A 22567-nucleotide genomic window follows, 5' to 3' on the forward strand; every position below is an offset into this window, starting at 1 on the left:
GAGAGATTGTAAATACCAAGAGCAAAAGAACTAAAAAACATTTTGGTCTTTTGACATTTTTTGAAACCATATATTTTGTGATTTCTGATTTCTTGGTCTGGAAGCTATTGTGATCTTATGTTTACAAAAGGATAAATGCATTGTCAGGACCTGGGATGTATATGACTCTCTACCAGGAAGAATAATAATTCAAACAGCATGACAAGACATTCACAACTATGGTTACTGGATTTGGAATTGAATAAAAATATGGTTTCAAATGATTTGTAATTAAAGTAATTTAATATTTATTATGCTTAAAATATAAACATTTTATACATATACATTTGGGAAAGAGCACAAGGAAAGAAAAAATCAGACACAGAGAGCAAAGAGTAATTACAAAGCATGGTGGCAGAGTACTAAAGGAGATTTGTAATTAGTTGCATCTAAAAAAAGATCTGGGCAGAGGGTGAGGCTGTGGAGTTGCAAGGGGAGGCACAGTGTCTACAGTGAGTGCTCTTTAGATCTATCTGGACTTCACAAAGAGGTACTGCTCATGGATTCCTACGGAGGACATTACCTAAACAGAGAAGCAGTGTTGTCTGGGTTAGGTGCTGCCCGCATATGCCAGCTGTTGTTGGGCTGCACCAACATGGCTCTGGTGTCCCACAGTGCAGGCTTCAGTGCCACATATGGCACCTACTGCATGTTTGTGTGGTGTTTTTGCTTTGCTGTTACATTGGTAATCTTTATACTGGATGTGGTTCGTCTGCATGGCTGCGTGCCTATTTCCTGGGACAATTTTACAGTGACTTTTGCTATGCTGGCCACCCTCATGTACATCACAGCTTCTGTGGTGTACCCAGTGTACTTCCTCAGCAATGGGTGTTCATCTGAGGGATGTGAAGAGCGCAACTACCGGATTGCTGTCACTTTGTGCTCTAGCATCTGCTCTTTTGCTTATTGTGCAGAGGTCATTCTTACGTGGGCCAAGCCAGGCCATGTTGTAGGTTATATGGCCACCATGTCTGGCCTTCTTAAGGTAGTCCAGGCATTCAATGCCTGCATAATCTTTGGTGCTCTAGCAAATGACAGTGAGTACAACCTCCACATCCCCACACAGTACTGTGTGGTGATCTACAGTCTGTGCTTCACCATTACAGTGCTGCTGGTGGTCCTTACTGTTTCAGGGAGGACTTCAATGTTGAGGTTTCCGTTTGACCGTTTTGTGATTATTTACACTTTCCTCGCAGTGCTGCTGTATATGAGTGTTGCTGTGGTGTGGCCTGTCTTCAGTTTTGATAAGAAGTATGGCACTACTGGACGCCCAGATAACTGCCTCAGAGGAAAATGCCCATGGGATAGCAAACTGGTGGTTGCCGTGTTCACCTTTGCCAACCTGGTGCTTTACTTCATTGACCTTCTCTACTCACAAAGGATCCGCTTTGTTTTACAGTCAGCAGCGTAAAACGTTTTGTTTTTTTTTGCTTATCTGGAAATACACAACCTTACTGGAAACACTTAAAAAGCAACTATTAAGTTTATATTTATACAGACAATGCCCTTAAAAGTAAGTTCTTTAACAATAATTAAATCCTGTAATAACTTTGCATGCCTTTCAATGTTAATACCTAAAATGGTTAAGTCCACAATGAAGCAATTTCTTTTTAAACGAACTTTTCACAAGTAATTTTTGAGTTCAGCTGTCACAGCTACATCTATTACTAACAGATACATAAATTCAGCTATATTTAATAAATGTATACTTAATTATATGCTTTAAACGTTGTGTTTCAAAAAGGCACTTTTACCATGTGTTTGTCCTTCTATACAAGGCAAAGTTTTTAGTGTCCCCTTACTTTTGGCAATATGGAATATATAAAATAAATGTTTTTGCTGTTATTTGTTTTGTTTTTTTAATGATTTTACACTTTTGTAAGTGTTTGCAGGGTTGGGCAAAAAAAACTAATACTCAGAATTATGCTACTTTATAGTTTTAAGAGGACACTTTTATGTAATGGCCAGAAAGTTACAAATCTAAAATAACCATCAAACCATTAACTCCATCAAACATCTGTAAAGAGAACTGAGAGTTAGATATAATACAAAATTTATCCAGACATCAAGGGATGAATATAAGCCACATTTGAACATTATAATACACACTGCGGAGTAATTTAATTCAACTTAAAAAAATCCATGGATTACAACTATTGAAGTGTATATACTCTATATTCGGGGTATACGCAACTAAAACACAAGTTTTCACGTCATCACATTATTCACATTATTTATACCTAGTTCACACTACACGGCTTTTGCCACACACAAGTTTTACAGTATTTTTGACCTTATTGTTCTCTACAAGACAACCAACCAACGTTGCATTGCAAAAAATATTTATTAACCTTCAACTCACTATAGAACAATCCAAGCCAAATCCACTCAGATTCATATATTTTTTCCTCTTTGTTTTGATATTTGATCGCTCGCTACTTATTGACGTGCATTTTTGGACGTGGTATCATTAAACCTTTCGTCACATCTCGCGTTTGTTTTTGTAACAAAACGTGGTTTGGGAGACCAGAGAAGCTCATCTGCGATTCCAGTTGGTGACCGATCGTGTAGTGTGAAACCCCCTATCACCGATCAGTCGTGTAGTGTGAAATACACAACGACTTGAAAGGCCGATTACAAGTGATCCAGTTGTAAAAAGTTTGTTTTATATTCGACATTCGTTTAACATTCGCCATTCCGATCTATATAAATGGTTCAAAAAACACCTAACACCTATTTATTTTACGAATTCTTGCACAGATTTAAGTAGGCTACATACTACAAAAATTATTTTATAGTAATTTTGAGGTTAAATGTATTTATTTAAAGAAAGATTAAAATGAAACCGCTGATCAAGCGCCAAGTTCAGCTAACGCGTTAGAGAGCGTCATCAAACTAACAGAGAAACGTAGGAAACATTTACTCTGCACTTACTACAGAGAAATGAATCCATTAAAGTCTTGTAATGTATTAATGGATTCATGTCAATCTATTTTTTATAAACACAAATTAATGTATCTCACAACCTACAAACCTTGTTTTATAGATGATACCTTTATTTTTATTTTGTTTTCATTTAGAATTAAGATCAATAAATCCATGATATTTTGATATTGGAGAAAAATAAATCTATTAAACTCTGATATCATTTAATAAAATGAACCAAAGCTATTTTTAATATACACATATTAATGTCCCTCACATCCTACAAAAGTTGTTTTTTAAAAAATACTTTTATTTTTAATTTATTTTAATTTATAGTCAGAATCAATGAGTCCATAGTACTTTTATATTGGAACTAAAGAAATCTATTGAACTCTGATATCATTTAATATAATAAACCCAAACTTTTTTTATTATACACATATTAATGTCCCTCACATCCTACAAAAGTTGTTTTTAAAAAAATACTTTTATTTTTAAGTTATTTTAATTTATAGTTAGAATCAATGAATCCATAGTACTTTTATATTGGAACTAAAAAAATCTATTAAACTCTGATATCATTTAATGTAAACTATTTTTAATATACACATAGTAATGTCCCTCACATCCTACAAACTTTGTTTTTTAAATAATATTATTATTATTTTTTTTTTTTTTTTTTATACTTATGATCAATGAATCAATAATACTTTTATATTGGAACTAAAGAAATCTATTAAACTCTTACGTGATTTAATTTATTAAACCCAAAATATTTTTAATATACACATATTAATGTCCCTCACATCCTACAAAAGTTGTTTTTTAAATAGTACTTTTATTTTTATTTTATTTTTTATTTAAAGTTAAGATCAGTAAACCCATAATACTTTTATATTGGAACTAAAGAAATTTATTAAACTCTTACATGATTTAATATAATAAACACAAACTATTATTAATATACACTTTTTAATGTCCATAAAAACCTACAAACCTTGTTTTAAAATTACTGCTTTTTATTATTTTTTTAATTAAAAATTAAAATCGGTAAATCCATAATACTTTTATATTGGAGATAAATAAATCTATTAAACTCTTTCATGATTTAATATAATAAACCCAAACTATTTTTAATATACACATATTAGTATCCCTCACATCCTATAAAAGTTGTTTTTTAAATAATACTTTTATTTTTAATTTATTTTAATTAAAAGTTAGAATCAATGAATCCATAGTACTTTTATATTGGAACTAAAGAAATCTATTAAACTCTGATATCATTTAATATAATGAACCCAAACTATTTTTAATATACACATAGTAATGTCCCTCACATCCTACAAACCTTGTTTTTTAAATAACACTTTTATTTTTAATTTATTTTAATTAAAAATTAGAATCAATGAATCTTTAATACTTTTATATTGGAACTAAAGAAATCTATTCAACTCTGATATCATTTAATATAATCAACCCAAACTTTTTTTAATATACACATATTAATGTCCCTCGCAACCTACAAATCTTGTTTTTTAAATAATACTTTTATTTTTAATTTATTTTAATTTATAGTTACAATCAGTAAACCCATAATACTTTTATATTGGAACTAAAAAATCTATTAAACTTTTACATGATTTATTATAATAAACACAAACTATTTTTAATATACACATATTAATGTCTCTCACATCCTACGAAAGTTGTTTTTTAAGTAATACTTTTATTTTTATTTTATTTTTATTTATACTTATGATCAATGAATCTATAATACTTTTATATTGGAACTAAAGAAATCTATTAAACTCTGATATCACTTAATATAATAAACCCAAACTAATTTTAATATACACATATTAATGTCCCTCACAACCTACAAAGATTGTTTTTTAAATAATACATTTATTTTTAATTTATTTTAATTTATACTTAAGATCAATGAATACGTAATAAGTGTGTATAAGAGATAAATCTATTAAACTCTAATTTCATTTAATATAATAAACCCAAACTATTTTTTAAATAGACATATTAATGTCCCTCACATCCTACAAGAGTTGTTTTTTAAATAATACTTTTATTTTTAGTTTATTTTAATTAATAGTTAAAATCAGTAAACCCATAATACTTTTATATTGGAACTAAAGAAATCTATTAAACTCTGATAACATTGAATATAATAAACCCAAACTATTTTTAATATACACATATTAATGTCCCTCACAACCTACAAAAATTGTTTTTTAAATAATACTTTTATTTTTATTTTTATTCATAGTTAAGATCAATGAATACGTAATAAGTGTGTATAAGAGATAAATCTATTAAACTCTGATATCATTTAATATAATAAACCCAAACTATTTTTAAAATACACATATGAATGTCTCTCACATCCTACAAAAGTTGTTTTTTAAATAATACTTTTATTTTCATTTTATTTTTATTTATAGGTAAAATCAGTAAACCCATAATACTTTTATATTGGAACTAAAAAATCTATTAAACTCTTACATGATTTAATTTAATAAACCCAAACTATTTTTAATATACACATATTAATGTCCCTCACAACGTACAAACCTTTTTTTTTAAATAATACTTTTATTTTTATTTTATTGTAATTTATAGTTGGGATCAATGAATCTATAATACTTTTATATTGAAACTAAATACAGTAAATCTATTAAACTATGATAGGATTTAATATAATAATGTCAAACTATTTTCAGTAAACACATATCAATGTCCCTCACATCCTACAAATGTTGTTTTAAAAATACTGCTTTTTTTATTTTTATTTATAGTTAAAATTTTGATATACAGTGCCTTGCAAAAGTATTCAGCCCCCTTGAACTTTTCAACCTTTTGCCACATTTCAGGCTTCAAACATAATGATATGAAATTGTAATTTTTTGTGAAGAATCAACAACAAGTGGGACACAATCGTGAAGTAGAACGAAATTTATTGGATATTTTAAACTTTTTTTAGAAATAAAAAACTAAAAAGTGGGGCGTGCAATATTATTCAACCCCTTTACTTTCAGTGCAGCAAACTCACTCCAGAAGTTCAGTGAGGATCTCTGAATGATCCAATGTTGACCTAAATGACTGATGGTGGTAAATAGAATCCACCTGTGTGTAATCAAGTCTCCGTATAAATGCACCTGCTCTGTGACAGTCTCAGAGTTCTGTTTAAAGCGCAGAGAGCATCATGAAGACCAAGGAACACACCAGGCAGGTCCGAGATACTGTTGTGGAGAAGTTTAAAGCCGGATTTGGATACAAAAAGATTTCCCAAGCTTTAAACATCTCAAGGAGCACTGTGCAAGCGATCATATTGAAATGGAAGGAGTATCAGACCACTGCAAATCTACCAAGACCCGGCCGTCCCTCTAAACTTTCAGCTCAAACAAGGAGAAGACTGATCAGAGATGCAGCCAAGAGGCCCATGATCACTCTGAATGAACTGCAGAGATCTACAGCTGAGGTGGGAGACTCTGTCCATAGGACACAATCAGTCGTACACTGCACAAATCTGGCCTTTATGGAAGAGTGGCAAGAAGAAAGCCATTTCTCAAAGATATCTATAAAAAGTCACCTGGGAGACAAACCAAACATGTGGAAGAAGGTGCTCTGGTCAGATGAAACCAAAATCGAACTTTTTGGCCACAATGCAAAACGTTATGTTTGGCGTAAAAGCAACACAGCTCATCACCCTGAACACACCATCCCCACTGTCAAACATGGTGGTGGCAGCATCATGGTTTGGGCCTGCTTTTCTTCAGCAGGGACAGGGAAGATGGTTAAAATTGATGGGAAGATGGATGGAGCCAAATACAGGACCATTCTGGAAGAAAACCTGTTGCAGTCTGCAAAAGACCTGAGACTGGGACGGAGATTTATCTTCCAACAAGACAATGATCCAAAACATAAAGCAAAATCTACAATGGAATGGTTCACAAATAAACGTATCCAGGTGTTAGAATGGCCAAGTCAAAGTCCAGACCTGAATCCCATCGAGAATCTGTGGAAAGAGCTGAAAACTGCTGTTCACAAACGCTCTCCATCCAACCTCACTGAGCTCGAGCTGTTTTGCAAGGAAGAATGGGCAAAAATGTCTGTCTCTCGATGTGCAAAACTGATAGAGACATACCCCAAGCGACTTGCAGCTGTAATCGCAGCAAAAGGTGGCGCTACAAAGTATTAACGCAAGGGGGCTGAATAATATTGCACGCCCCACTTTTCAGTTTTTTATTTCTAAAAAAAGTTTAAAATATCCAATAAATTTCGTTCCACTTCACGATTGTGTCCCACTTGTTGTTGATTCTTCACAAAAAAATTACAATTTCATATCGTTATGTTTGAAGCCTGAAATGTGGCAAAAGGTTGAAAAGTTCAAGGGGGCTGAATACTTTTGCAAGGCACTGTACCTAATACTTTTATATTGGAATTCAATAAATCTATTAAACTCTGATATGATTTTATATAATAAACCCAAACTATTTTTAATATACACATATTAATGTCCCTCACATCCTACAAACCTTGTTTTGTAGATACTGCTTTTATTTTTATTTTATTTTAATTTATAGTTAAGATCAATGGATCCATAATATGTGTATATCAGAGATAAATCTATTAAACTCTAAAATGATTTAATATAATAAAGTCAAGCTTTTTTTGATAAACACATATTAATGTCCCTCACATTCTAAAAACATTGGTTTATAGATACTGTTTTTTTTTTTTATTATTTTAATTTATACTTTAGACCATTGAATCCTCAATACTTTTACATTGGACACAAATAAATCTATTAAACTCTAATATAATTTAATATAATGAAGTCAAACTATTTTTAATATAAACATATTAATGTTCCTCACAACCTACAAACCTTCCTTTGGGTTTATTATATTAAATTATATCAGAGTTTAATAGATTTATTTATCTATAGTATAAAAGTATGTATTTTATTGATCTTAACTATAAATTAAAATAAAATACAAAAAAAACCCAGTTTTTTTAAAACAATGTTTGTAGGATTTGAGGGACATTAATATGTGTATATTAAAAATTGTTTAGGTTTATTATATTAAATCATGTCAAAGTTTATTAGATTAAACTCTGATACACACTTATTATGGATTCATTGATCTTAAGTATAAATTAAAATAAAATACAAATAAAAGCAGAATCTAAAAAACAAGGTTATAGGATGTGGGGAACAATAATATGTGTTCATAAAAAATAGTTTGGGTTAATTATATTAAATCATGTCTGAGTTTAATAGATTTATACACACTTATTATGGATTCATTTATCTTAAAAAAATAATAAAAAAATAATAATAAAAGCAGAATTTAAAAAACAAGGTTTGTAGGTTGTGAGTGTCATTAAAATGTGTATATAAATTTTTTTTGGGTTTATTATATTAAATCATGTCTGAGTTTAATAGATTTATCTCTTATACACACTTGTTATTGATTCATTGATCTTAACTATAAATTAAAATAAAATAAAAACAGTAATTACAAAACAAGGTTTGTGGGATGTGAGGAACATTAATATGTGTTCATAAAAAATAGTTTGGGTTTATTTTATTAAATCATATCACAGTTTAATAGATTTATCTCTGATAACCACTTATTATGGACTTATTGATCTTAAGTATAAAAAAATAAAAATAAAAAATAAAAGTAGTAATTATAAAACAAGGTTTGTAGGATGTGAAGGACATTAATATGTGTATATTAAAAAAAGTTTGGTTTTATTATATTAAATGATTTCAGAGTTTAATATATTTATTTATTTTCAATATAGAAGTATTATGTAATCATTGATCCTAACTATAAATGAAAATAAAATGAAAATAAAAGCAGTATCTACAAAACAAAGTTTGTAGGATGTTTATGACATTAATATGTGTATATTAAAAACAGTTTGGATTTATTATATTAAATGACATCAGAGTTTAATTTATTTATTTATCTCCAATATAAAAGTGTTAAGGATTTGTTGATCCTAACTATAATTAAAATAAAATAAAAATAAAAGTATTACATAAAAAACAAGGTTTGTAGGTTGTGAGGGACTATGTATATTAAAAATAGTTTGGGTTTGTTATATTAAATGATATCAGAGTTTAACAGATTTATCTTGTTACAATATAAAAGTATTATGGATTCATTGAGCATAACTAAAAAATAAAATAAATTAAAAATAAAAATATAATTTAAAAAACAACTTTTGTAGGATGTGAGAGACATTAATATGTGTATATTAAAAATAGTTTGGGTTTATTATATTCAATGTTATCAGAGTGTAATAGATTTCTTTAGTTCCAATATAAAAGTATTATGGGTTTACTGATTTTAACTATTAATTAAAATAAACTAAAAATAAAAGTATTATTTAAAAAACAACTGTTGTAGGATGTGAGAGACATTAATATGTGTATTTTAAAAATAGTTTGGGTTTATTATATTAAATGATATTAGAGTTTAATAGATTTATCTCTTATACACACTTATTACGTATTCATTAATCTTAAGAATAAATTAAAATAAATTAAAAATAAAAATATTATTTAAAAAACAAGGTTTGTAGGATGTGAGGGACATTAATATGTGTATATTAAAAATAGTTTGGGTTTATTATATTAAATGATATCAGAGTTTATTAGATTTCTCTAGTTCCAATATAAAAGTATTATGGATTCGTTGATCATAAGTATAAATTAAAATAAATTAAAAATAAAAGCAGTATCTATAAAACAAGGTTTGTAGGTTGTGAGGGACATTAATATAAATATGTGCATATTAAAAATTGTTTGGGTTTATTATTTTAAATGATATCAGAGTTGAATAGATTTCTTTAGTTCCAATATAAAAGTATTATTGATTCATTGATTCTTACTATTAATTAAAATAAAATAAAAATAAAATTATTTTTTTTAAAACAAGGTTTGTAGGTTGTGAGGGACATTAATATGTGTATATTAAAAATAGTTTGGGTTTGTTATATTAAATAATATCAGAGTTTAATAGATTTCTCTAGTTCCAATATAAAAGTATTATAGATTCATTGATCCTAACTACTGTATAAATTAAAATAAATTAAAAATAAAAACAGTATCTATAAAACAACGTTTGCTGGTTTTGAGGGACAATATGTGTATATATTAATATTTTTGTGGTTTTATTAAATTAAATCATATCAGAGTTTTATAGATTTATTTATCTCAAATATAAAAGTATTATGTATTCATTGATCATAAGTATAAATGAAAATAAAATAAAACTAAAAGCAGTATCTTTAAAACAAGGTTTGTAGGATGTGAGGGACATTAATATGTGTATATTAAATAAATAAATAATTTGGGTTTATTATATTAAATGATATCAGAGTTTAATAGATGTCTTTAGTTCCAATACAAAAGTATTATGGATTTATTGATTTTAAATATAAATTTAAATAAAATAAAAATAAAAGTATTATTTAAAAAACAAGGTTTGCAGGGTGTGAGGGAAATTAATATGTGTATAAAAAATAGTTTCACATTATTATATAAAATTATATCAGAGTTAAATAGATTTATTTGTCTCCAATATCATGGATTTATTGATCTTAATTCTAAATGAAAACAAAATAAAAATAAAGGTATCATCTATAAAACAAGGTTTGTAGGTTGTGAGATACAATAATTTGTGTTTTTAAAAAATAGATTGACATGAATCCATTAATACATTACAAGACTTTAATGGATTCATTTCTCTGTAATAAGTGCAGAGTAAATGTTTCCTACGTTTCTCTGTTAGTTTGATGACGCTCCCTAACGCGTTAGCTGAACTTGACGCTTGATCAGCGGTTTCATTTTAATCTTTCTTTAAATAAATACATTTAACCTCAAAATTACTATAAAATATTTTTTGTAGTATGTACCCTACTTAAATCTGTGCAAGAATTCGTAAAATAAGTAGGTGTTAAGTGTTTTTTGAACCACTTACATAGATCGGAGTGGCGAATGTTAAACGAATGTCGAATATAAAACTAACTTTACCGCAGTGAAAAAACTGGTGAGTAAAAATAGCAATTATATCCATATCTATTTAAAATCAAATACCCAAGACATCAACAATCCGGCAATATTTTAAAGTTTTACATTAACATAATTTTGTAGAAAATATTTAAAGGTCTATGGCCTTCTTAAATGTCTGCACACTTCTAAAGCATTGCTTGAACGGTTTTATGGTGTGAACCCGTTCCTAGCAATCGAGGTCTACCAGGTAATAAGGCAGGGATAACCTGGACCAGGCTTCAATCAATCCAAGGGCTTTTCCCCCTTCCCCAGACATAGCCAATCATGTCTGTGTAGACACCCATCTGAGAGATTAGAACCCAGATCTTAGTGGCTGTGGGCTAGTGTAGCAGATTTTTGAAGAGCTATTGTGTAGATGCAAGAAGCTGAAAAACTCCAAAAGCATTTTAGGGTTATTCATCAGCCCACATTGTCTTCAAATTTAGTGCTGTCATTGTTTTCTCCAATATACTGTGATTTTACAGGATGTCCTGATGAAAATCACATCACATGCAAAACAATCAATGCTGAAGATGAAAAAAAAACGAATCTAACGCAAAACTTTAGATTTGAGGTATTCATATTAATATATTTGCCAGGGTTCCAGTGAAGTTCACTATCCAACAAATCTCCAAACAAAGGTTTTAGAGGTCTATGCTATAAATTATTGCTGTAAGGCAACAGTGCTACCCACTAAGCCACCGGTTTATATATATGTACATTTTTTAAAATTACAATTACTTTGCTGTGATCCTCAGTTATATATTTTAATAAATATGAAAAAGAAGGCTACATGTTTAGTTAGTGTATTTTGTTTTTTGTTGTGTCTTGAAGTGAAGAAATTGTTTATTTTTCTTAATAGTCTTGTACATTTGAGTAAGTTTTTTCTTAACTTGCCCTTGGGATTCAGAAAATCTCTTAATGTGAATTAAAGGGATTTTAATGTAGACGTTTGACAAAGGTATTTGACTTTACAGTTTATACTTTAAGTAATACCTTAAGTTTTCCATCAACAATTTCAGAGGCTGTTCCGTTAAGGCTGCGCGTTGTTATTATTATTACTACTGGTCGTACGTGCAGTCTGTTTTGGTCCTTCTGTCCTCTTTCTGTCACCCTCAGCAACCAAAATATCGATGTTCCGTTTGGTGGCTTGGTCGGGTTGATCGCAGCGCTTCAGCGGCAGCAGTACCACGAGTTAATCAACGCGGCAGATCCAGAAGCAGAGGCAGGAGTTAGCCCTTAAGATCAGGAATTATTCATTCATTCCGCATTTCACGACCCTACACTGTAAAAAATGAATCAGTGATCCAGTAGATTTCATACAAATGTTTTGTGTTAAATTTATTTAATGGAATTGAGTTCTTGAATTTATGGCTATTATTTGAGTAAATGTTACTTATTAAAAAATGCTATAAAATCTACTTATTTTATTCGTGTGAATATAAAAATAATAAGTTATATAAATACGTTGATTTCAATTTACAAGCACTTCCGGTCTGTGCGCGCGCGTGTTTTTTTTTTTTTTTTCTCATCTAATCCTCACGGTTGTGAAGAGCCTCCACAACGGAATCCAGATTGCACAGTTTGTGAGCAAATGAACTAAGGTAAATAATTCTGTTCTATTAATCTGTATAGTTACCACAGTTTACTGTAAACTTAGTATTAGTTTTAAGTTGAACGTGAAACTGTGTGTTGTTACATTTGCTTCAAATAACAACATTACATGTTAGAGATGCTGAAGTATTTTTGTAGTTTTATTAATTACAACGTCTCACTTTTCTCATCTGAAAATAGGTTGAACTGTTCTTTAGGCTTGTCATTTTGTGAACTGAGCTATTTAGGTGATTCATTTTGGCCTTTTTTGTAACTTAGCAAATATCTCTGTTGGCTGAGGTAAGTTAGCTAGCTAATAAAAACTTTTCTCATTTGAATGCTTAGAGGAAACAACTTTAACCCAGCGTTGAGAGCGAAGTTAAAACATGATAACATACAGATGGTATGCTGTATGAAGTTTTATCTGAAATCTGGAAAAAGTTTAGCATTCATCTGTAAACATGCTAAGCTTGTTAGACAAAACATAGTTAACTTCATTTAAACCTCATGTCAGGGTAGTTAACTTGGTTAACCACAACATACCGAGTAATTTTTTTGCAAACCTCAATTATCTTAATATTCAAAGTCATTTGTGAGACATATTTAAACTATTCCAATTTGGTACATTTTATCTTAATAAAGATTAAACTATAAACATGTAATTAAAATGAAATGTGTTAATGTGACAATTAGTTTGATGTCTGCGTGTTGCATTTCCAAAAATGTAATGTTTATTAACTGCATGTTTTGACAAGACAAATTGAAGTATTAACAAATTACTTTTGACACTTTTCATACTATAATAATTGATGTTGCAGGACCCTGAAGGTTTAGAAGTGGACCAGCTCTCATCGCCAGTAGTTATGTTGAGGAACATGGGAGCTTCTGCAGGTGACACACCAAAGGACATCATGATTATTATTGAGAAAGTACATGTCATCACAGGACTAAAAGATAATGCTATGGCTCATGCTGCCTTCCTTGGCTTGACCCATGTGCTAAACCGGCAGACATTACAAAGGCATGGCTGTGGAAGAAAAGGGTCAAGTATTGGACCGGCCTACCAGAGAGAATGTGTGGAGAATTTTGTAAGAAATACGTGACTATGACAACTCTGTACTTTTGCACACCTTCAGACAAGTTTTCAGGAAGAATGGTACAAAATACACTGGAACACTTCATTCACCGTGCCAAAACATCTTTGTGTTGAGACAGAATGGCAACATTTCAAAGTGGTAAATGCTTTACCATCCCAACTTTTTTGGAAGGTGTTGCAGCCCTGAAATGCAGGAATGGATGTTTACTAACATGAAATTAAGCTGACCAGGCAAAAACTGAAAAATGCTGGGTTCATTCTGTCTGCAATTTAATGAAAGTCAAAGGAAATGTAAGAAACACTGCATTTTGTATTTGCATTTTCCGGTCTGTCTCAAATTTTTCTTATTTAGAGTTGTATATTAAATTATCAAAACTGTTTTACTATTTTCTGTTTAAAAATGTAAATACATTTTTGTTTAAGCAGTTGAAACAAAGAATTAAAATTTCAGCTGGGACAACTTTATTTTTAAGTCACTGCAAGAGTATTCAAATAAAGAATTAACCTCTGAAGTGGTTCCTTTTTCATGTTTTCCATTTACAGTTATTCATGTAATTAATATTATTATTCTGTTGGCTTAATTTTATTGAGTAAATATCACTAATTATGTTTTCTATAGTCAACTTAATTTTATTAGTACTAATTGTAGTTTGCGCTTTGAATCTACTTAATTCTTTTGTGTAGATTGAAATTAAATATTTAATATATTGTATTACCTCTACTCAAATTAAATGGATTTTTTAAAGTGTTATAATTGATTACATTTGAATAAAAATATAGCCTAGTAGTATTTACTTAATAGTATTGCGTGTAATCTGTTGCCTCAATTTTATTGAGAAGATATAGGGTAATATTTTTTACAGTGTAATGATTGTCTAATTACAAAATGAATACAAGTGATTTTGAAATTAGACAAAGTTTAACATTTGTGTTGTTCTAATCTACTGCTTTAAAAACTCATTCTAAAGGCAGCAGTTGATTTTGTATATTCTCATAACTTTACATGTTAAACGAAAAGTCAATTTTAATTTGTATCACCTATCTTACATTCTTTCCTTGTCAGTGAACGTTTAATGTTTAATGCTCTTCAGACGCACCAAAAATCATTTTACGCGAACGAGCAGTACATTGTCTTTTCTTGCATGTTTGTGAAACCTTACACGTAGAAACTTGGTTTTGAAGTTGCTGAGGTTGAATTATCAAAACCAAAAAAGCTTGAAACACTGCTTTAAAAACTTAAAAACATACTGCTTTAAAATCTCATTCTAAAGTCAAAACATGCAGTTAATAAACATTACATTTTTGGAAATGCAACACGCAGACATCAAACTAATTTTCACATTAACACATTTCATTTTAATTACATGTTTATAGTTTAATCTTTATTAAGATAAAATGTACCAAATTGGAATAGTTTAAATATGTCTCACAAATGACTTTGAATATTAAGATAATTGAGGTTTGCAAAAAAATTACTCGGTATGTTGTGGTTAACCAAGTTAACTACCCTGACATGAGGTTTAAATGAAGTTAACTATGTTTTGTCTAACAAGCTTAGCATGTTTACAGATGAATGCTAAACTTTTTTCCAGATTTCAGATAAAACTTCATACAGCATACCATCTGTATGTTATCATGTTTTAACTTCGCTCTCAACGCTGGGTTAAAGTTGTTTCCTCTAAGCATTCAAATGAGAAAAGTTTTTTTAGCTAGCTAACTTACCTCAGCCAACAGAGATATTTGCTAAGTTACAAAAAAGGCCAAAATGAACCACCTAAATAGCTCAGTTCACAAAATGACAAGCCTAAAGAACAGTTCAACCTATTTTCAGATGAGAAAAGTGAGACGTTGTAATTAATAAAACTACAAGAATACTTCAGCATCTCTAACATGTAATGTTGTTATTTGAAGCAAATGTAACAACACACAATTTCACGTTCAACTTAAAACTAATACTAAGTTTACAGTAATAAACTGTGGTAACTATACAGATTAATAGAACAGAATTATTTACCTTAGTTCATTTGCTCACAAACTGTGCAATCTGGATTCCGTTGTGGAGGCTCTTCACAACCGTTGAGGATTAGATGAGAAAAAAAAAAAAAAAACACGCGCGCGCACAGACCGGAAGTGCTTGTAAATTGAAATCAACGTATTTATATAACTTATTATTTTTATATTCACACGAATAAAATAAGTAGATTTTATAGCATTTTTTAATAAGTAAAATTTACTCAAATAATAGCCATAAATTCAAGAACTCAATTCCATTAAATAAATTTAACACAAAACATTTGTATGAAATCTACTGGATCACTGATTCATTTTTTACAGTATACTTTACACGCTATAATCTTTGTTTTGGACGTTAATGAATGAAATATCAGCACTGGAGAAGCTTAAAACCAGTCTTAAGCTCCTGAGAAAAACTTTTTTGGAATTTGTATGTATCCTTTATTTAAAAGTTGATCCTTGTTTAAGGTTGTCGTTAAATGCTTCTTCAGCGCTTGAGAAACACAAAAAAGCATTTGAAGCGAACGAGAAGTGCATTTCATGTTCTTGTATAGTCCTTTGACTTTACCTTTTATATTTGGTTTTTGACGTTGTAAAATGAATTATCAGCACCGAAGAGGCTCAAAACAACGTGTTTAGGCACACACGACGAGCAGTTGTCCAACTGTTTCCAAAAACTTTATAAACTCAAAAAAGACTTTAAAGCGCTATAGAGATTAGCAAGCAGTTCATGATTGTGTATATTCTTATAACCTTACATGTTAAACTTTGTTTTGGATGTTAATAAATACCATTAAAGGGGAAGCTTAAAAATACTGCGTTAAGAACTTTTGAAAAGCAATTTTTAATTTGTATGTATCACCTATTTTACATTTGATCCTTGTTTAAGAACGTTTAATGCTTCTTCAGCACGAGAGAAGCTCAAAAAATCTTTTAATGCGAACGAGAAGTGCATTAAGTGTTTTCTTACATGTTTGTGCAACCTAACACGTAGAAACTTGGTTTTAAAGTTTTTAAAGGAATTATAAACAAAGAAAAAGCTTGAAACAGTGTTCAGCTGGTTCAGCACAAGAGAAAACCATTTTGTCATATTGAAGGTACCCACTACTTTACATCAGAGACTTGTTTTTGGATGATGTCAAATGGTTTTTCAGTACTGAAAAAACTATTTAAAAAAATTGAAATAGCAGGAGATCTTTGTGATTTTGTACGTTCCTATTACTTTACATGCTATAATCTTTGTTTCGGACGTTAATAAATGAAATACCAGTACTGGAGAAGCTTAAAAACCGTATCCCCTACTGAAAAATTTATCCTTGTTAAAGGTTGTCGTTAAATGCTTCTTTAGCGCTTGAGAGACCCAAAAAAGCATTTGAAGGTAACAAGAAGTGCATTTTGTGTTTTTGTATCCTCCAATGACTTTACGTGTTAAACTTGGTTTTGGACGTTGCTAAATGAATTACCAGCACCGAAGAAGCTCAAAACATCGTGTTTAGGCACACGAGAAGAGCAGTTCCTGATTTTGAATGTACACTCTACTCCATTTCAGAAACTTGTTTTTAAACGTTTTCAAATTGTTTCAAACACTTGATAAACTCAAAAAAGGCTTTAAAGCGCAAGAGATTAGCAGTTAATGATTTTGTGCAGTCTCATAACTTTACATGTTAAACTATCTTTTGGACATTAATGAATAAAATACCATCAATGCATAAACTCAGAAAAATTGCTTTAAACACTTTGGAAAAGCCGTTTTTAAATTGTTTGTTTTTTCTATCTTACTTTCGATTCTTTTTAAAAACGTTTAATGCTTTTTTCATTTTATGAGAACGAGAAATGCATTATGTGTTTTCTTGCACGTTATTGTAACCTAACACGTAGAAACTTGGTTTTGAAGTTTTTTTTTTTTTAATTGTCAAAATCGAAGATGCTCAAAACGCAGTGTTCAGAACACCAGGCGAGCCCTTTGTGATAATGAATGTACTGGAAAAATTCAAAAAGCTTTAAATAGCAAGAGATTAGATGTTTGTGCTTTTGTACGTTCTTGTTACTTTACATGCTAAAACGTTTATTTTGGACGTTAATAAATGAAATACCAGCACTAGAGAGGCCTAAAAACCGTTTTAAGCACCTGAGAAATTCATTTGTTGAATTTGTATGTATCCCCTTCCAAAAGTTTATACTTGTTTAAGGTCGTCGTTAAATGCTCCTTCGGCGCTTGAGATGCACAAAAAGGCATTTGAAGCGAACAAGAAGTGCATTTTGTGTTTTTGTATTGTCCTATGACTTTACCTGTTAAACTTGGATTTGGACGTTGAATTGAATTATCAGCACCGTTTTTAATCTAACGAGATGATCATTTTTTGATATTGAATGTATTATTTTTAAACGTTGAAAATTGTTTCCAAACACTTGATAAACTCAAAAAAGGCTTTAAAGCGCTAGATGTGATTAGTTCATTATTTTGTATATTCTTTTAACTTTACATGCTATAATCGTTGTTTTGGACTTTAAGAAATGGAATACCAGCAATGGAGGGAAGGGAGGATTACGGCAGACTCTTCTCATCCCGGTTACTCATTTTTTCAGAGGTTCTCATCTCAGCAGAGACAGAGAGTGAGAGCATTAAAGACTCTTACAAACCTTCACAAACTGCCACCTCCACAGCTTCTTTCCCCAGGCAATCAGCTTACACGAGCTTCCCGTATTTTTCATATTTTTATACAGTTAATGCACATATGCACCTTATATGTAAATAATCTCTATTGCACAATTTTTTATCACTACTATATTGTTTATTTTATTCTATGTATAAAGGTATAAGATACCTTTTGTATTTTTTTTACTTACTCCGTCAGTGTACCGTCAGTGCACACTTTGCCTGATGTTGTACTGTTCATGCTGCTGCTACATTGTTTATTGTTTATTATACGTTTAGAAATAGTGTACCTTTTACTATTTAACTTGTATGTATGTTGACACCTGCACCAAAATAAATTCCTTGTACATCTGCTACTTGGCGAATAAAAAGATTCTGATTCTGATTCTGAGAAGCTTAGAAATACTGCTTAAGAACTTTAGAACAGCAATTTTAAATGTGTATGTTTCACCTATTTTACTTTTGATCCTTGTGTTAAAAGAATGTTTAAGCAATGTTTATTGCTTTTTCATCAAGAGAGAAGCACAAAATAATTTCATGCAATCGAGAAGTGTGTTATATGTTTTCTTGCATGTTTGTGCAACCTAACACGTAGACACTTGGTTTTGAAGGTTTTTTTTAAAATTATTATTAAAATTGAAGAAGCTCAAAACAGTGTTCAGCACACGAGAAGATCACTTTGTGATACTGAATGTACACTCTAATTTACATCAGAAACTTGTTTTTTGGATGATGTCAAATAGTTTTTCAGTACTTTACTGAAAGTTGATACTTGATTAAGGTCGTCGTTTAATGCCTTTTCAGCGTTTGAAATGCACAAAAAAGCTTTTTAAGCGAACGAGAAGTGTTTTTGTATCGTCCTATGAATTTACGTGTTAAACTTGGTTTCGACCGCACATGAGAAGAGCAGTTTGTGATATTGAATGTACACACTACTTTAATTCAGAAACTTGCTTTTAAACGTTGTCAATGTTTTTTCCAAACACTCGACAAACTCAAAAAAGGCTTTAAAGAGCTAGAGATTAGCAGTTCATGATTTTGTACATGCTATGATCTTTGTTTTGGACGTTAATAAATGAAATACCAGCAATGGAGAAGCTTAAAAATATTGCTTTAAGAACTTTAGAACAGCATTTTTTAATTTGTATGTATTACCTATTTTACTTTCAATCCTTGTTTAAGAACGTTTACTGTTTAATAGTTTTTCAGAACAGAAAAAATTCAAAAAGCTTTAAATAGCAGGAAATTAGATCGTTGCACGTTCCTGTTTTTTTAAATGCTAAAAATTTTTTTTTTGGACGTTAATAAATCAAATACCAGCAATGGAAAAGCTTCAAAAACCATTTTACGCTCCTGATTAAAGCATGTTTTGAATTTGTATGTATCCCCTTAAGAGTTGATCCTGGTTAATGGTCGTCGTTACATGCTTCCTCGGCGCTTGAGAGGCACAAACAAGCATTTGAAGCGAACACTGTAAACCCTAACATTGTATGTATTTAAAAAAATAAGTTGAAATTACTTAATTTCTTACATAAAGTAGACATCACTTAATCTTGATAAGTAGTTTCTACTTTTTCTTTCAATGATCATGTGTACTTGGTGTTTTAAGAGAAATTAACTCAATAATCCAAGTTTTAGCTTTCCTGTCTGTCACGTGAACACACAGTTCTAGAACGTTTCCAAATGTCGGGGATTGATTCCAAGAAAACCGTTCGTGTTGAAGATGTGAAGACATGTTGGCTGATGGAGTTATGAATTTTCCTCACTTCCTTTCACATTTTTAGTAAGTATTCACATTTAAACTTGTATTTTGGTTCATTTTCTGAGTTCATATTCAAAATTTGATCGGCTAAGTGTTAACATACAGTTTTAAAAAAGATAGCTAGCTAGCCAGAGAGCTGTTGGAGCTGAATTAGCTGAAGTGTTAAAATAGCTCGCTAGTTTTCTGTCTTTTGCTGAGGTTTGACTGAAATGGTTAAGGTTTCTCAACCAAAATTTTTTTATGTATTGCTTTATTTGCTAGCTCGGTTAGCTATTAACTTGTTTTGACTGGCCAATATTTATCAGGTTAGCTTGAATAGTGGTGTTTTGAAAACATAATTTTACATATAGTAATCTATAGCTCACACATTTACTTGAGAAATATAAATAATTTTTCTGAGCCGGTTTATTTGTGTTTGTTCGTTTCATAGACTGTGTGCTCGGTTCCATCTAATTCAACCGATTAATCTGATTGATTCGTACGTCACCTCACTTCTAAGTTTAGGCGCACTGTTCCAAGTTGAAGTCTCACGACGCACAGAGAAAAGTAAGCTTATTAACCTCTATATTTATTTAGCATGGCTGCTAGACATAATCTGTAGAAATGCATTGGTCCAGTCATTGAAATCCAATGTTAGCGACAAACAAGTTGTGTTTTATGCAAAAACGCATTCTAGCCTGTGGGTTAGAATCTCGACGACCCGTTCCATCTTAACTGGTGGTGCAGTTCCATTGTAATTGGTACAGCAGTTATATTCGGGTGCCTTTTCTAACTATTTTTGTGTACTTTGCTTTATATTATTATGAGATTAATAGCAAAGCAATTTAATTAATATCTATACATCCATTTCTACCATTTAGGACTGTAACACATTTTTAAAAACGTTGGGATGGGGCAGTTTAAGTCTAGTAATGAGGTCAAATAAATAATGATATGATTTGAAAGAGGTAATGCGAACAGGTGACTGTAATCATGATTTGGAATCTTTTAATGTTATGTTATGCACTGTAAAGGGTAAACTTACCAAAATTCTCTCCTATCTTTCTTTGAGGGATATTATTTTTAAACATTTTAATAATTTTCTCACACATTTGTTTAAATACTGGCAATTATCTGCCTATCTTTGCTTTGTGAAGGACTAGAAGTATGCTGTATGTCAAAAATGGATGTATATTTATGAATAAAATTTAGTTGGCCAGAGAAAACATACAATTTCATATGTCAAAGTAAATTTAAGAAAGCTTTCTTTTTTATTTGTATTTTCCATACCGCCCCAGCTTTTTTAGATTTGGGGTTGTAATTTAATGCATTGTGTTTGAATGACTGAAGTGTAATGTTTTGACATTTTTTTTTTAGGATGATGATGAAGAGCAGACATTCAGCAGTATTGCTACAGGGATCCTTATTGTGGAGCTTGATGAAGGAGGGCACCCGCATGTTTTTACACTCACTGTCTATTTTATTAGCTTCACTTACCATATAGAAGCACATTGTAGTTCTACTATTACTGACTGTTTTTTTACATGCTTTTTTTAAGACTGCTTTCATACTGCTTTTATCCTGTTCTCAGTCCAGCAGTGACAGTGAGGTGTTTAAAAACTCCAGCAGCGCTGCTGTGTCTTATCCACTCATACCAGCACAACACACACTAACACCACCACCATGTCAGTGTCACTGCAGTGCTGAGAATATCCTGTGGGTTATGATGTGCACCAGAACAGAATTGATTTGTTTTCCACTTTAAAGATTGAATTTTAAGTGAAGTGTGCAATCAAGCAAATGTTTTATGATTTATGTTTGCACAACTTTTTGTTAAAGTTTTGTGAGTTGCTGTTAAAATGTTGTGACCCTTTTTTTTTTTACACAGTTTTGTGAAACTGCTGCTCTTTTCCAATAAATAAGATTTGATACCATTGATTTGATGTCATTTGGATTTTTTTGCAGTTGTAATATTAGTGCCTTCTTAATTTTAAATATTTTGGGTATAAAACCATTACAATATGCATATTTTTATGAGTGACAACAACTTTATATAATCATTGCAATAAACTTAAACAAGCAAGTTAGATCAGTTGTGAAATAGTTACTTTGACTTAAAAATTTAAGTGTCAGGTACTTATGGTTTGTCTGTTGAACTTAAAGACATGAGTTTGTTCAACTCAATACGGTATTACACATTACTAAATAAACTGAGTTTTGAAAACTTAATTCATTTGAGGCAACGAATTACCTCAAATTATTTGAGTAAACTTAACTTATTAGGGTTTACAGTAACGAGAAGTGCATTTTTTTTGTATCGTCTTATTTATGGTCATTTTTTTATATTGAATGTATACACTATTTTATTTCAGAAACTCGTTTTAAAACGTTCTCAAATTGTTTCCAAACACTTGA

At 30.5% G+C, this 22567-nt stretch overlaps 1 protein-coding gene and 1 long non-coding RNA gene across 2 annotated transcripts; both read left to right on the plus strand.

Annotated features, from left to right (window-relative positions):
• Positions 1 to 423: 423 nt before the first annotated feature.
• LOC134300152 (myeloid-associated differentiation marker-like protein 2) lies at positions 424 to 1450 on the plus strand. Its single transcript, XM_062984818.1, has one exon. The coding sequence runs from the start codon at positions 539 to 541 to the stop codon at positions 1448 to 1450; it is 912 nt and encodes a 303-aa protein (XP_062840888.1). The 5' UTR covers positions 424 to 538.
• Positions 1451 to 20089: 18639 nt separating this feature from the next.
• LOC134300196 (uncharacterized) lies at positions 20090 to 22018 on the plus strand. Its single transcript, XR_010007328.1, has 3 exons — positions 20090 to 20194; positions 20604 to 20719; positions 21530 to 22018. It is a non-coding gene; the product is annotated as an uncharacterized LOC134300196 (long non-coding RNA).
• Positions 22019 to 22567: the final 549 nt, after the last annotated feature.

The sequence above is a fragment of the Trichomycterus rosablanca genome, chromosome 22, assembly GCF_030014385.1.
Source record: "Trichomycterus rosablanca isolate fTriRos1 chromosome 22, fTriRos1.hap1, whole genome shotgun sequence".
Lineage (NCBI taxonomy): Eukaryota > Metazoa > Chordata > Actinopteri > Siluriformes > Trichomycteridae > Trichomycterus > Trichomycterus rosablanca.